The sequence below is a fragment of the Tetrao urogallus genome (assembly GCF_951394365.1).
Source record: "Tetrao urogallus genome assembly, chromosome: 1".
In the NCBI taxonomy this organism is placed as follows: Eukaryota; Metazoa; Chordata; class Aves; order Galliformes; family Phasianidae; genus Tetrao; species Tetrao urogallus.
In genome coordinates, this window is record NC_136813.1 from 83,515,469 (window position 1) to 83,532,162 (window position 16,694).

General features: G+C 34.8%; 1 protein-coding gene across 5 annotated transcripts in view; it reads right to left on the reverse strand.

Annotated features, from left to right (window-relative positions):
* The window catches only part of CASK (calcium/calmodulin dependent serine protein kinase), a gene marked incomplete at both ends in the record, with an annotated part of 194,195 nt that overhangs the window by 38,671 nt on the left and 138,830 nt on the right, over nt 1–16,694 (reverse strand). For all 5 annotated transcript variants that reach the window (XM_079549783.1, XM_079549780.1, XM_079549782.1 and 2 more), the window contains one exon: nt 13,048–13,169. In XM_079549783.1, the coding sequence (XP_079405909.1) occupies nt 13,048–13,169 (122 nt within the window). The remainder of the gene's footprint in view (nt 1–13,047; nt 13,170–16,694) is intronic.

Below are 16,694 nucleotides of genomic sequence, written 5' to 3' on the forward strand. Positions count from 1 at the left end.
ATGATAGCTGAGCGGCAAGTTCCACAGCTGTTCTGTATATAAAATGTAACAGCTTAGGGTTTTGACTTTTCATTTTTAAACATTTCCTGATTTGAACATTGCCATACACCCAGAGTTTGTACGATGACATGGGAAAGTTCGGGAGGTTAAGGGATTCTGCAAACCTCCCATGCTTTTGGAGCAGATTTATGAAAACTATGTACTCTTCAACCAAGAGATCTATGAATCCTGAATAAATACACCATGCATTCCACTATAAAATCAAATTAAACTACATATTCTACTTCTCTCAATAAATCAAGCATCAAACACTGTAAACAGTATCTTAAATAAAGCTCAAAGTATGGGAAAATACTTCTGAAGACAGAAAGTTACAAAAATCTAAGTCTCTGAAAGAGAGAAAAAGTAACTGTTCCAAGAAAAATATTCTCAAAAGAGTACTATTCTCCAAGTAGAAACTTTTGGTTTACAATTGCTACAATATAAAAATGGTTACACCTTTAATCATTTCTGGTTAATCAATTTACAATTGTTTTTCTTAGATGAGATATAAGATACATCTATTTTCAGGATATTAGAGACATTTCTTTCATAGTGAGGGTGGTGATATTCTAGGACAGATTGCCTAGGAAAGCTGGGAAATCTCTCATTCTTAGAAATAATCATAATTCAACTACTAAAGGCCTTGATTAATGTGATTGTACAGATCTACTCAGAATTTGGCAGATATCTTCAGAGGACATTACTCAAATATGGAAAACAGTTTGTGGAAACACTCATCATACAGACTAGATAAGAACCCCAGCATTTACAGTGCTCAACAAGGAGTTCTTGAGTGCTCAATGTTAAGATGATCAAAACGTGCAGCTTTTCTCTCAGACCTTAAAGCCTCATTGGCTGGCAGATGACAGACCTTCAATGCCCAAAATTGTCAAGCTACAGAAATGCCTTCATGTGGCTTTGTCACATAAAACACCATTAAGTTTTAGAAGTCAGATAAATTGCAATGCATATAAAAGCAACTAACATTATCCTTTTCCCTGTGGTCCAATACAAGTGTTGAACATACATAAAGAAATACAGAAACAGTGAATGATGTCACTTCCCCCCAAAAACATTGCTCAGAGGACAGCTATACCTCTGTCTTGTGGAAAGAAATGCAAAGTCAGGATAAATGAGTTTCTTCCACATAAACAATTTCACCTTCTACTGCTATACTCTGTAATCTTGACCATTGCTGAAGTTCTTGGAAGGAAAACTTCCTGTTATCTGATAGCTTAAGAGAAAATTCAGTTGTATGCACAATTATTTGTATTTACCTTTTCCTAAATAAGAAAATAAAAGCCACCAACACTCCAGCAACCTCAAATTACTAGGTTTCATATTTATACACCTGTTAAGAAAACATCAACTTTCAGCTGTGTACTGATTGAATTGCAGGATGAGTTGCTGAAAATGCATGACATGCAGCATGATTATTCAGTGAACTTTTCTAACTAGGTACTTTTCTTTAATGTGTGACTTTTTTTAGTCACACGTGCATCTTAAGAGAAACGAAATTACAGTAAAGTTAGCATGAAAATACATATGTCAGTAATCCATGAACAATTCTTCCTGTTCAGGTTCACATCTTTATGCATTTCTTGTGTACGCTTAAAAGAATTTAAACTAGGATGCTCAAGATTGTACAAAAAGAAAAAAAATTAACATTAACTCTTAAGTCACAGTAAAAATGAAGACGTCCAATAAAGACGTATCTTTTAAAACACCAGAAGTCCAAGAATGGCAAAAGGATGTTACCCTGCTTCACAACTAACCTATGAAAGGGATTTATTTTGTTGCTTCTAATTTGTTTTGTTGCTTCTAATAGTTTTGCTGTCACTTGCTGGGATAAATTCTGTTGTAGACTGTATGTTGTGAAAAAGGAGGATGAAAGGCTGAGAAATAAATCATTTAGTGTCAGGCAAAGGGGATGAGGTTCCACATCTTTAGACAATTAATCTTTTCTCTATGGTCACAGGAAAGTGACAAGCCTTGCCAGAGGGCAGTTAAAACATTGATTAATTATATAGAGAAGACCGCATTAAAACTTGGTTTTCAGTTCTGATTATCTTACTGTCGACACTCCATTTCTTCCAATTCTTCTGATATAAAAATAACAGAAAACACAACGAAAAATCCCAAGAAAAAAACTGAAATTAGCACTTAGTCTGCTCTAACAACTTAAACGAGGAAAAAGAGGCAAAGTTAACTCAAGTTTTACCCTTCCTCTTTACTATTTTAATACTTGTTGAGCATGCAGTACTCTTGTATAGAACATACTGTATGGTATGAAATAGAAATCAAAGAAAATAATGGTAAAATGCCACAGCAAATGTAACCTTAAGAATTCCCAGGATTTTGAATACTTGGCATCTCAGTCTCACTCCTCAATCTGAGTTTTCAGCACTTGCTACCCAGAAAACTATCAAAATTAAGAGCCTGCTCTAAAGTTTAACAAGCACAACTAATACTAACACAAATCTTGATATGAAAACATACACTGACGCTATAATTAACAGAATAAAATTGCTTCTTAAAAAGACAAGCTTTACTTTTAATTTCGCATTCTAGAAAACAAATGCTATGCATATCTACAACCGGTCAAGAAGTACTGTCACTGTAAGTTTACCAGCTTTCTCCTTAGGAGTCAAGACATTTGTCTTCTGTCTGTAAAGCAGGAGTCTGTTTCTTCTGATATTAAAAAGCAGACAGCGCAGAAGCCTAATCCACAATCAGGCAGACAAGACAAAACAACAAATTCTTCTCTTCTGACTACTTTTTCAGATGTGCAGAGATTTCTTTTTAACCCTTTTCTGTAACAGAAGTCAGAATACTGTCCAAACAATCCCCATTTAATGTTACACTCAGAAATGAAGGACTGGAAATTTAATCCCACTGCATGGTTTAATTTCAAACGCAATCAATGTTTGACCATACAGAAAAATCAGTAAATATTTTATCTATCCAGAATTGGAAGTTTCTTTGATGTAAAGGAGAAACTGTTCTTAAAACACGACCTATTGAACTGCTGGAATATTAAAAAAACCCACAGTCTTTCAAGAGAAATACACATTTTGTGAAGAGTTGGTTATAATTCAAACAGGCAGACAGTGGGCTGCCAACCTAAAATATAAAACCCTGAACAGAAGCATCTAAAAACAATTATTAGAACACATGTCCTTATGTATTTGACTTTTCCTTTCTGAATGATAAAGCCATATGCCACCTGGTGATGTTACAGGAATGTTTCTCATCATGTCTAGGTTTTTGTATCATCTAAGAATTGTCCAGTTGAGGTGCTGCCCCTCATACAGCAACATTTATTAACAAGCAGCCCTGCTGCCATTTGCTACCTTTCACAGATGCCTGTAGTAGCACACCACTTATCCCCGAGGCCACAAGATGAAAGAAGTCGGTGACCTTCTGAATGAAATAATGTTCACTTTGAATTCTATCTCTGTGATACATTTATTTACACATTTATGGCAGGATAGGAGTACAATCAACCTTTACATTCAAGAACCTTGCACAGTGAAATGCAGGGAACAGAAGATTCCACATAGTGAAATATTGGCTATGACAAGTTCCTTGAAACATTATCCACAGAATAAGACAGTCTGAAGCAGTCCATCAACTCTGTACAGACAGATAGATTGGCTTCAGCATATGTCATGTCACAGACCTGACAGTTGCTATGACTGCAGCTTGCAATTTCAGGCACTCATTCTTCCACTAACCCTGACAGTGCTTATACCATTTGGACATACTCGATTTCTCCCTACATATTCATGCAACACAAATAATCTTCTATGCAACAACAATTCTTATAGTAGCAAAGAGAATACTGAATTTCACTTAATTTTTCATTGTTTATATGATAAAACTAAAATACACATTGTGAAACTTCTTTTTGAAGAACTTTTATCTGCAAAATGTTGCCCAACTTCCACTCATTTTGAAATCTACTGTTATCACATATTCATAATCTGTTACTTTTAGACAGTTACAGTTGCTGCTATCTATGTAAAAAAAAATAAAATACAAAAAAGCAAATTTTCTTATGCCTTTGCCTGTAACAATAGGTAAGAGAAAACAGTGGCATGCAAACTCAATCATCCCTATGCAATTTCGATTTCTATTCTAGACTGCTTCTCTTTTTTTGGGCACCACTCCACACTTGCGCATCACTTGTTTTGAATCAAGAACTTAACTTTTGACGGGAAGAGAGAGATGTCCAATAATATCCGACTTGTATGAGCTCTATCAGCACTTACTTCTCTTTAACAGAAACCACTGTGTTTTGTTTCTTTTTACATGTATTATTATGCAAATTCAGAGGTAAAAGATTTAGGAACAGACCTTTTTTTCTTTCTTTTTTTTTTTTTTTTTTTGCCCCACAGTCATCTTTAAATGTGTTCTTGTTGATTCGCTTAACATTGCTGTGTTTTTCTCCTTTTTTAAGTAGTGTCATACAAGTACTGATTGTAATCAATTATCTTACCCCTCAAAATCACATTTTATTTCCTTGTGTTTAATTTCAAGTGCCTCTAAAATCTGAAGTGCCTCCTTTTCTCCACTGACTACCTAAGCTATCATCATGCATAATGAATCTGGACTCCAGTATCTAACAGCATTAGATTTCTGTGCTTTATCGTGAAGATTAATCCACTGACAAAGTAAAGTAGGGCTCCAGTCTAGTAATTTGTCTCAGACCTCAAGAAAATTTACATTAATGATCATCACAAAAACTCCACTGACTGTGGAAGGCAGCAGCTCTCAAGAAATGACAGCTGTTTCTAAGAGCTATGCCAGACTGTACATGGATACATTGCAACCTATTGGATAGGTTGCAAAATCTGACATTATATTATATAGCTAAGCATATGTTTTCTTAAATTGGAAAGTGCGTTAGCAAAGCCAGGGATTGAATGATCTTAAATAAACGCATGCATTGAATGATCTTAAATAAACGCATGCAACACTTTTAAGCCATACTGGCAAAAAACCCCAACCAAGTGTATAATTAAATAAACAAAAACCTACAATCACCATTAGATTTAACTACACCAACGACTGAAAGAAATTAATTTAAGGTGAGCCAAAGATTCTGCTTTCACTAAGTACCAACAGAATGAGCACAGCAATGTGAAAATCAACACAATGAAATTCTGTAGTGCCAATAAAAAGAAAACACCAAACAGACATGGGTGGTTATTATGTTGTTTAAAAAAGTATCAAATGATACCCTCCTACATTAGTTTTTTTTTTGAGCATTACTCTTCCAAGTGGATATAAAACAATCAAACAAAAGATCTGAGTGGAGAGCAATAAAGCCATGAAAATTTAGAAAACATGATTATGAGAACATACTCAATGAATTCTTATCTAACAGAAAGTACTGAAGGAGGAGTGCAAAACAATCAAAACATGCTGCCAGTTTCCCAATCAAGGAAATGTCAATGATCAGTTCTTCAATTCCACTGATAATAAAATAAGAAAAAAAATTCTTAATGTGTACCAGGGATGCAAGAAAAAAATTATGTTTAGAAAGTCAATGAAGCATTGGAATGCGCTACTGTAAGGAAGGAAGGAATATCCTTTACTGAATTTTTTAACAATATGACAGCAAAGCCATCAGCGGAAACTCCTTCCAATTCTATTTTCATGTGTTCACCTGTTGTCCCTATTTTCCTAAAAAAAAACAACCCAAAACACTGGGGAAAAAAAGAAAAAAAAAATCCTGTAACTGAAAATCACTTCCTGTTTTTATTTTTTATTTTTTTTATTTTTAGAGCATAATTTCACATTGTACTTGAACATATTTGCAACTTCACGGTCACAATATTTCAGTAACATAGACATTCAATTTTTTTTGCTGCATCAGGTATTTAAATTGATGCTCATTTCAAGAACAAAGAAGACAAAACACATCTTAAAGATGATACCAAGCAGCTAATAAAAATAAACACTAAGGAAAACCAATCCCTCATCACAGAAAGGGCTATTAGAAGACATTTTGATATTCTCTACAGAATAACCTTTATCCTTATCTTACCCCCACATTCCAAAATGGTCTAGAGATCTATAGCATGAAGTACAGATACAGATAAGCCTAACTGGGTGACACTGAGTGTATTCTGCAGTGGGAGGTCTCAGCGTTGAGGTTACAGCCATTTTTGTTTCTCCTTATCCACGTAAGTCTTTTGTCATGATGCACTGAGAATAAAAAAACAGTGCAGTGAGCTCTTTTGCACAGAGAACAGTCAGTGTGTACCAGCCAACTACTTGAATGACTGGAAGGGGGTTGCAAGGAGGCCTGACAGACTTCAAAAGCAGAAGCATATTTTACTGGGATGTTACTGCATTGCCCTTGGGTATCTGAGACTTAACTGCAGACAAAGTGCAGACTGAAATATAAGTCTGAAGAAATTGGAGGTACTACCAAACGTTTGCAGACCATATCCTAGACGCTGTAGCATTTATTTATTTTTGACAGTTGTCAAAGTAAGCCCCAGGTTCTCAGAGAAGTAAGACTGTCTGGAAATACTAAGTTTTATCAGGAAAAAAAAAGGATAGCCCTTACGCTTAAAAAAAAAATTGAAACAAATCTGAACTACACCCAACAAAAAAAGAATGGAAGAGAATGTGCAAAGTCAAATATGACAATGATCCTCCATACCTTAAAACAGATCAGTGATGTTAACTAAATATTCCACAAGCATTAGGAATTTATTTTAAATTATTAATTAATCTATTAATTAATTAATTTATTAGGAATTTATTTTAAAGAACCCTTTAGAGTTCTTTGACAGATGTGGGCACAACACCATAAAAACACTCTGTAATCACAGGATTTTTTGGATTCTATATACTAAAAAAGATCTGCAAGTGAATTCTTTTGGAATAAGACAATGCTGGTTGCACATGCACACAGATGTGCAGACACAATGACACACTCAACACTGAGGACATGACATTAGGTCAAGAGGAACGGGCTAAAAAGTGCTATCCGCGTTCTACATACGCATTTTTTAAGCTGTATTTCTCTTGGTGATTCACCATATCAGTACTATGCCTATAAATATTCAGAAGTGACAGAACTTCAGTTAGAAAGAAGACAGGTTAAGTGCAACACAACAACTGCTGCAGTGCCATGCTACCCAACCCAGAATTTTGCAGTTGTAAAGTGATGGTTACACACATTTCTAAATAAAATAAAATAAAATATTATAATCAAGATAAAAGTTATTTTAACTCTTATTTGCATTAGTCTTGTGTTTAAGAGACCTCATCACACATCAGTATTGCATTTATTAACAAAGCTAGAGCAGAACTAGTTTCTGCTCTGGAGACTACCTATAAGACAAATTATCTCTATAAATCTGTAAAACAGAGAAACAAGAAGAGCAAGAAAACAACAAGATAATGCTGACTAGGAGAATGATCTACGTACCCTGGGAACACAGAAAGTAAAATTCAAATATATGAAGGAAGCTGAAAATGGAAGATATTTTAGAGAACAAAACAATGCAGAAGACATTCTAGAATTGTCTCTGCTTCTAGTTCTCTTTCAAATATGGCAATTTTTTTGGACAATTTACCTTTTAGAGAAAAAACACACTCTGCTGGTGATGAGGATTCAGTCCACCTGCTGAGAGAATTCTTCCAGCAGTTCTCCCTAAGGCTTGGTTGCTGCTCCTGCTATTCTACTTGGGAAATGAGTTTCCATTGCAGTGTGAGAGACAGTCCCTCCCACTCCCTGGGGCTGAGCATGCTGCCTCTGCTGGACTGGGATAAAAGCCAGATCTGCTTCCCCAAATAGCAAGGTGTTCTCCTGCCAACAGTTTCTTTCTTTCTTTAATCAAATATTTTCCATTTGCTCTTGTCTAACAAATGTATCAATTACAATATAATTAAAAATAGGAAATCAAGGTGATTAAAGAATGAGAAAGGTTTATTTCCCATAAGCATAGAGCGAGTTTGGCAAGTTATCTAGTACAAATACACTTTCTGCTTTACATGTGGGACAGAAGTGTATTCATATTTCACTAAAACATGTTCCAGTTACTAGTTTTAGTGTAATCAGTATTCAAGAGAGTAAGTACAAATCATGATCCAAAAACCTCGAACCACATTGTGTGCTTCACATAGAAAGCCATATTTAAATGAAAACACAGAAAAATGAGCCAATAAATGAAAATATTTAAGCTTTCTAGACTCAGTCTGAAAATAAAAATGCCTTTTGCTTTGCTTTTATGAAGTGTATAACAGAATTTTCAAATTAACACACTTTGCTCAGAAAATAGCAAAGGGGTGGACAAATACAAGAAGAATTTTCAAATAGAGAACTGGAGTGTCAATCACATTGAGGCACTTTAATATACTTTAATAAGAGACATTCAAACATCCTGCCAACATCCAACATTGTGAGGGTAAATAGAACAAAACAAAATAAACACAGTTGGAAGTTTTAGCCAACGATGTAAGAAGCTAAACTGAGAACCCAACAGCATTCTTTTTAGCAGAAGCGAAAGTATGTTTCCTTAAAAGTCTGGACATCAGGACTGAATCTCTTCAGATGACTTGAGTTCAAAATAAATATTAAGGGAATTCTGAAATGTGCATGTATGCATGTTCCTTTGGTACATTACCATTAGCAACAAAGGATAACAGACACAAAAAAAGAGATTCTCTTGAAAAATCAGTATGCCTTAAATATATCCACTGTGAATAAAAATGCATCTCTAAGGGGACGAAGTGGCTACACATAAATGTATGTTTCATATAACTATTCCAAAAATCAGCAGTATCATTACATTTAAGTAAAGCTGTATGTGTGTAACACATTACACCAGCAGAAGGTAAAATAAAATTTCTTCAAAACTCATCATGCTTTCATCACAGACACATTTACAGAAATAACACTTACCTTAAATATTCATCTATGAAAATAATGCAACTTCTTAAATTAGCAGCCAAAATGTACCAGCCTAGAGCACTATCTGACTGAAGACAGCAAGACACAGACAAAGCTAGCAGCACAGAGGCCCCAGTCACACAAAAGCTGATATTGTTCTCCCACTGAGCAAAAATCTCACTTGTAAATCAAACGACATCTGCATTCAGAATCACCCACAGAAACTGTCCCTGGAGAGGTGACCAAACTACTTGACTCAACAAGAGAAAGATAGCAGCCTTTAGTTTTGCTTTTTAGCAAACCTGGTTTCCTTTCATATATTAATAGACAGAAAACACAGTTTGTTAAGATCTTCCCCACTGGGGAAGATTGGCCTTGAAGCCCAGTATACTTTTCAAAACAAATGATCATTAATAATTTTTTTTTTTTTTGTCATGATACAAAAATAGTCAAACACAAAAGCCGCCAAAATCAGCAATCTCCTCACATTCATTTCTAATTTCTTGACCAGAACTGCTGACAAAATACAGCAGATCATCCTGGGATCTTATACATGAAAGTCAATTAGAAAAACTTAAATAATTTTCTAAGTTTTAAAAAATCTGTCAGTGATAATAAAAGGCTGTTCTACTATTCCAATTTAACTTCTTTTCTTCATGAACTTATTTATACACTTCACTTCATTATGTCCTTTATGACCTAAACTGGATACCAAAATGAAAAAAAACAACAGACTTATATTGTCCTAAAACCAGAAATTTCTAAGTTTCAAACAAGAATGTCATACAGCATTCACCACAATTATGATCATCAGATTTCTAAAAGGAGTGTGAAAAAATACCTGTCCAATCCAAAGCTACTCTTTTACTTTATAAGAAATAACAAGTATTAAACTATTTATATGTATACATATGCTAATAAATACACTTATATCTAGAAGGTCTCTTTTTCTTTTTACTCTCCCCTGTGAACATAATTAAGATTTTAATAATGAACTGTTAACTTTTGTACATAAATAACCAAAACCAAACAAACCCAAAAATGTTCTACTCAGAACTGTGTAAAAATCATGCAATGGAAATGTTTAATAAGATCACATGAGGATATGCTGTTATATGGGAGGACTGGGCCTAGAGTGCACATATATTACTTTGTAAGCAGATGCCACCTTTTTCTCCTTTGTTTTGAACTGCTTTGGCACCCAGATTGAAAGAATCTTATGTCAGTTAATCAAAGTAGATAAAAATTAATCAATGAAAAACAATCAGTGGGATGATAAGAATCCTCTTTTCTATGGCTTTCAGTCCTGCTTTCTACAGCTTTCAGAAATGCACCTAAGTTAATGAATTACTGACATCATCTGCTTGTGGATTATTAACAAAAAAAGCAAACAATCAAACTTATGCACTTAATACAAAGATTATTATCATTATTATTATTTTTTCCCAGAAAAAAAAAAGAGTTAGTTCAGCAGCAAAAGAAGGTATTTCAGCTGAAGGAATGATCTATCATCATGCCCCTAATTTAAAACTAAGAATAACTCTTGAGAAAGAGTAGGAACATGAGAACTAATCTAACTGTGGTAAAAGGCCAAGAAAGAGGAACAGCAGTTTTTAATGCAAAGTGACAGCCACAACTTCATGACGGTATACAAAATTCCCACATACTGGAATATGATCCTTTGCAGGTGACTTGTTCTGTTGGCCTTGTTAACCTCAAATATTTTGAAAGGAATAAACTGTTTCCCAAACAGAACTTTATTCAGATACAACTGATGAATTTTTCAGAGTTCAGAGAGAAACTGGCATAGTGTTAACATATAAGGAGAAGTCAAAGTTCCCTCTAGTTACTGAAACATAACCTTCTCTTGCAAGTTGTTTTTTGAATAGTCTCAAAGACTGTCTTGCTTCAGTCTTTCACATGCAACTGCTACTGTAAAGAACAGAAAAAAAGCAAAAAAGTCACAGAAGCTTGAGTTAATGCCTAGAAGACCTATCACTCAGCAAAATACTTCCACTAAGGCCAGGTGGTTTAAAAAAAAACCAAGAAATTATATAATATATATAATCATAGAATCATTTAGAACGGTTTTGGTTCAGAGGGACCTTAAAAATAATCTAATTCCAAACAGGGACACTTGGACTGTCCAAGCAGGAACACCTTCCACTAAATCAGGTTGCCCAGGGCCCCATCCAACCTAGTGCTAACAACTTCAGCGCATTTGTAGCTTCTATGGACAACCTGTTCCAATGTTCCATCCTTATAGTGGAGAATTTCTTTATTATATGTAATCTAAATCAATCTTATTTTAGTTTAAAACCATTACTCTTTGTTCTGATTGGTGCACCCCACAACAAATTTCATTCCTGCATGAGTGACACAAGTATCTAGGTTCTTATTATTCCCTCATGTTATTCTATCCAGATTTTAGCTTTTTCACCTTAATATTAACTAATCAACTTTCTATACTGCAACATGATATATAAAAAAAGTAACAATTTAAGCTTCAGGAACACAAGCTAAACAAACTCATTCTGGGATAAAAACATTCACACTGTAATGCAAATTGTAAGACAAACAGTTGGAGACACAATTCAGGAAAATCATGAGCTCCTAATCCCTTATTCCTGCATGCTTCATATATTTTTAACCAATTTTTTAATTTAAACTGCATAAACAGTTATCTAGAGCAAAGATTAGATGTGTATTCTTGTGCTACAGCAATGCCCTCATCACTTAAGAACTAGCTAGCCGCAGTTCCTTGAGTCTTATAGGAGCAGCTGTGTTTTGAAAAAGCTTTATCATAAGTCTTATGTTCTCATGCATACTAGTTCATGCAGGTTGGGACTCTTCCAGATGGAAGCATGTGCAGATTTTTATCCTGTAAATTTTAAGGATGCTCTGGGTAGAGATGGTCCAACAATCACCAACAACTAAACAATTCGTAACAAGTATACAAATCACCTACTACATTCACAGTGTTTGGACACCAAAAGAAATAAGGCACCAATTATATTTGGATCATATCCCTGCAAAGTTGTTTATTGGAACTAAAGCATTCAACAGTTTTTCAGAAACCCTTTTCAGTTTCTACCATAACCATCTACCTGCCTATTATAATAGCTGGAATGACTCTTATATTTGTGTCTCGTGGTGTAAAAAGCAAATTCATGATATTCACTGAGGTTTCTAAGCTGTAAAATTTAAGACAAAGTAACAAAACAGTCGTCATCTTCATCATTATATGAACATTTTGCATTGACTGAGGAATACGCTTTGAATGGATCCTCTGATTACGCCAACCTACCATTCTTCAACTTTCACAAGTGTTAGTAGAGCACATTTACTTCCAAATGATTAAAATAGAAAGTGCTGACCACCCAGCAGTTTAGGTGCAGTCCAAAGAACTGCAGTCCAACCAGTTTAGAAAGAAAGCCCTCCAAGCACACAGGATTGTTGACTTTGGGTCCTCAGAGTAAACTTTTTTGCTCTACAGATTTGCTAATTTTGTACTGCAGTACTTGCTTACGCGCACAGCCTAGGCCTCTATGGATTTGTTTCCTTCATCTGAGTGTTTTCTCAGTGTAATGTGTAGGTTGCTTTAGAAAACATTTAGCTTTGTCTGAAAACAAGTCCTTCAACATAAGTCTTTAACATAAAATGTTCATATAAATATGCACAATATACTCTGGAATCAAATCTGGGAAAGTTTTTTCAGCTGCTGTTTGACCTTTATTTTAGATCCCAACACTGCATAGACACAGAAGCCAATGAAAACTTGGTAAGTTTCTGAATTTGTCCTTCCAAGAAGGTCTTGGAACTGAACATGAGGGATGAACTATAACCTTGCAGTGAAGCTGATGGTGCTTGTTGCAGTCAATAGTTGAATTTGAGGAAATAGTTCTACCTCAAAATTTTATGGTTTCACAAATTCACACATTTTCAGAGGTAGTATGATATGTTTACTTCCTAGGTCTACTTGGTTAAAAACTATTAAGAAATATAAACTGGATTTCTGCATGTGACAGCAAACAAAATACTGTCCAATGAACAACAGATACAGAAACTGCTTATGCAAGAAAACTTACATCTAGTAGCGTGTGAAGATGTTGATCCTGGAAAACACTGTGAAGAAAATCTAAGTCTTTTTCACTGCAATCTGTAAGTGCATGAATTTCCTCCAGGCTGTCCAGCACCTGTGAGACTGCTCCTAGGGGGCAATAAACAGGAGGGAAAAAAAATCAATAGAGCAAAGACTCACAGTAAACTGAAGTTCTGAAAGGGAAACTCACATAATCTTGACAGTCAGAGCTTTATAGGAAAACACACCAAATAAACTTTAGTACAACAACAGTACCCACTCATAGTGCAATTATTCTTAAAAATTAGTTTAACTGAAGAGAGGTTAAAACCTTCTTTTATTAAGCTTTGTTTGGTTCTATTTAGGATGGCTTCCAACAATGTCTTATGAAGACACTTGGATTATCTGTGCAACTGCCTGCCCAAACATTCTTACTCCAGCCTTTCCTTTTTTCAGTTTTTTGATTATTGGCCCAACTCAAATACTTATTACAAACTGGTTAGAAAGTTGAAAAAAAAAACCCACAACAACAATGCTTTCACAAATCTATTTTAAGATCAGCATTTGTATAAAGGAAGGAAGAGAAAGACCTGACTGCTGTGTCCTCTGGAGTAGAAAAAAAAAAAGTCAGTAACGTTAGCTCAGTTTTTTGTTCACTTTGTTCTATTTACTTCAGTACCTCAGACCCAGATAAAACAATTGCTGTATTTTGAGACCAGTGGATTGTTTTGAGTCATATGAAGATGGGATGATTTTTAATGGGGAAGGGTGAAAGGAGAAATGAGGTGTTAGAGGTGTTATAGGAGATGTGCACGCCTAAAGGAAAGTACTTGAGTTTCTAGGACCTGGTTAGCAGAAAGCTATTTATAACAATTTCTTATTATAACAATTTCTTTTTATTTCTATTCTTGCCAAGTTCAGATTTTCTAGAAACTATTTTCTAGCAAAATTTTCCTTTCCAGGCTCAAAGCCCTTTCCATCTATTTGGAGTGTTGACTTTAAGGAAAACTTAGAGAAGATACAATTCAAACTCTCAGATATTTCAGAGTCTCAAAATACTTCTTGAAAGTGCTCATAATCACAAGAACTAGAGCCAAAACCAGAACAATGGGAAGTATGCTAGAAGCTGTCCTTTTCAATTGCAAATGACTGAATATTCTGGACCATCATATTGTTTATATGACAGTATTATTTGACCTAGAATGTGATAATACGGAATCACATTCCACAAATGTGGCCTTTCTGAAAGAAATAGAAGTTACTTTTTAATATTGCATCTGAAAAGCCTTTTGAATATCTGGAAATTCCAGAACGCTAAACATTGAGCTCTTGTTTTTTCCTGCCCACTGATTGCATTGACTAGATGGCTGTAGTAAAAAGTTTCCAAGAATATCCTTAACAAATTTGATGTCAAGTTTTGATAGTGACTTTGCTAATCTCTCAAAATCACAGTTTCAGTAGTTTTTTGTTTGTTTGTTTGTTTCCTACAATCTTGTGGTGTATCTACAGTATCTACCACTGTACCTTTCAACATTGTCACATGTTTACAAATCACAGTATGCATTTGCCTGAGAAAATGGCATAGCAGTAATGGACTGACAGCGTATTATTGTTTAAAATAGTGACAGAATATTTCTACAGGCATTTTTCTGAACATCTAGCTCTGTTATAGACACTTAGTTAAAGGCCTAACAATTCAGAAGAACTTTAAATTCAGATACTAAATAAAATAAAATAAAATTCATCATTTTTTGTGGAACATTCATTCCAAAAAAGATTCAGATACTACTATATTTAAATTACTTTCTAGCATTTGGGAAAAAGCAATCAATAAAGGTTAAATGCACTCAAAAAAACCCACCCAACCTGTAAATGCAATGTAATATTCATGATTACAGCTAATATCCTCTAGAATTAGCATTTCATCTCTTTTCATCATTGAAAATGTAGCCACTTCAGCATCACCATAGACGATGAAAGACTTAAGTGAGTTGTTACACATTTACAAAATCTAAAGGTTAGATTTGAAATGATTTATACCAATTACAGACTCTACATGATAAAAATTATAAAAAAAAATAAATTAGGAAACCAAGAAAAAAAAAAAGAAATTAATCAACTTGACTTTCTTTTAAAGACTGTAAGGTTTGCTATAAAGTGCTGATTACTGCCACTGTACATGCCTAAGTTAATTAGGTGAGAAGAGCCTTACCCTGCACATCAAGTTACTATAAAGATATAGACACAAATGATCGTGCAGGAAAGGTTGTAAGGACAGTGACAAAAGTAAAAGACTCTTCTCTTACTGGTGCAGAAACAAAACCTGCACCAAATGTGTTTATGTGAGAAGACTGTGTAGTGAAATCTACTGTAACTGGATTGTGTTCTCAGTGTGCACAAAAGATGGTATCTTGGGCCATGCATTTACCTTCACTTTTTTTGTACTCCCATAAGGCTACATAAGAAACGACAGCTGAGACTATTCACAGTTCCCTCTGTGTTGACACCTCCGAAAGGCTGAAAGCTATGGCTTCTCACATTAAAGACAAACAAAGAAACAAAACATCCAGAACGCTGAAAATAGTCTTCTGCAGTCATTAGTAGTACACTGAACTCTTTTTAGTTAACAGAGTGACTTCCTAAGTATAATACTACATTGCTTAAAAAAAGGAGCTTAGGAGGACAGGAGTTTAGATTGAGTACTTTTCTGTGCACTTAGGCAGTTCTAATATTTGTCAGAACTATTTGCTTTACAAGAAGATAACTTGGATCATTTTTTTCGTTCAGTGTGTGGTCACAGTCATCACAGGTATTTCCCTAATTTATGGAGATAATCATTCAGATACAGTCTTAAACTGAATTCTACCCGCAGAGTATTTGTAGTTCTCAGGCAGAGCTGGTCATCACTGGTGGCTAGATCATCATGGTTCATCAAGTTACAAGCAGAAGAAGCTTTGGTAAAATATAATGTTGTTACCACGTCCTTGGAGCTAGCTATTCTAGCCTGGAACAGGTGATTTTGCTGGAGGAACTATCTATAGAGACAGAAAGCAGTTCCTTAATCCTTCCCTTGAACATTAAAAAAAAATCTTGAAAATACTAATCTAAGAAACAGTCTCCATATTCTGCAATAGAACGTCTCCACCACAAAACACCCCCAAAAGTTTGTTATTCTGAGGCCCAGAAGATACGGTGGGTAGAAATGACTTCCTGTCTTCTGCAATAGGCAGCACAGTGAATTACAAGCTTCTTTTTATGTGGCCCTGATTCTGTGACTAAAAGATTGTTTAGGTAAAAAGACTTAAATCTTGCTGAAAAATAGACAGGAAAAAGAGGAATCTAATTTTCATTTAATATTGATGATTAGACGTTTATTTAAATCTTGCTTAGTCATAAACCCTCCTGTGAGCAATGTAAACTTGTGAGAGGAAGCCTGACCTTCTCTAAATACAGAACTATACAATCGTGACCTTTTTCCAAGCCTCCTGCAATTAGTATTCCAGAAAATGACTCTGTAGAAGATGTTGTAATAACCACTATAATAATAGTACATTTTTATTAAAGTCACATTGACAAGATTCAATCCCCTGGGATCTGTAGAACTGTATAGTACTATTCTAAGTTCCCCACATCACCTACTCATTTTCATTCAGT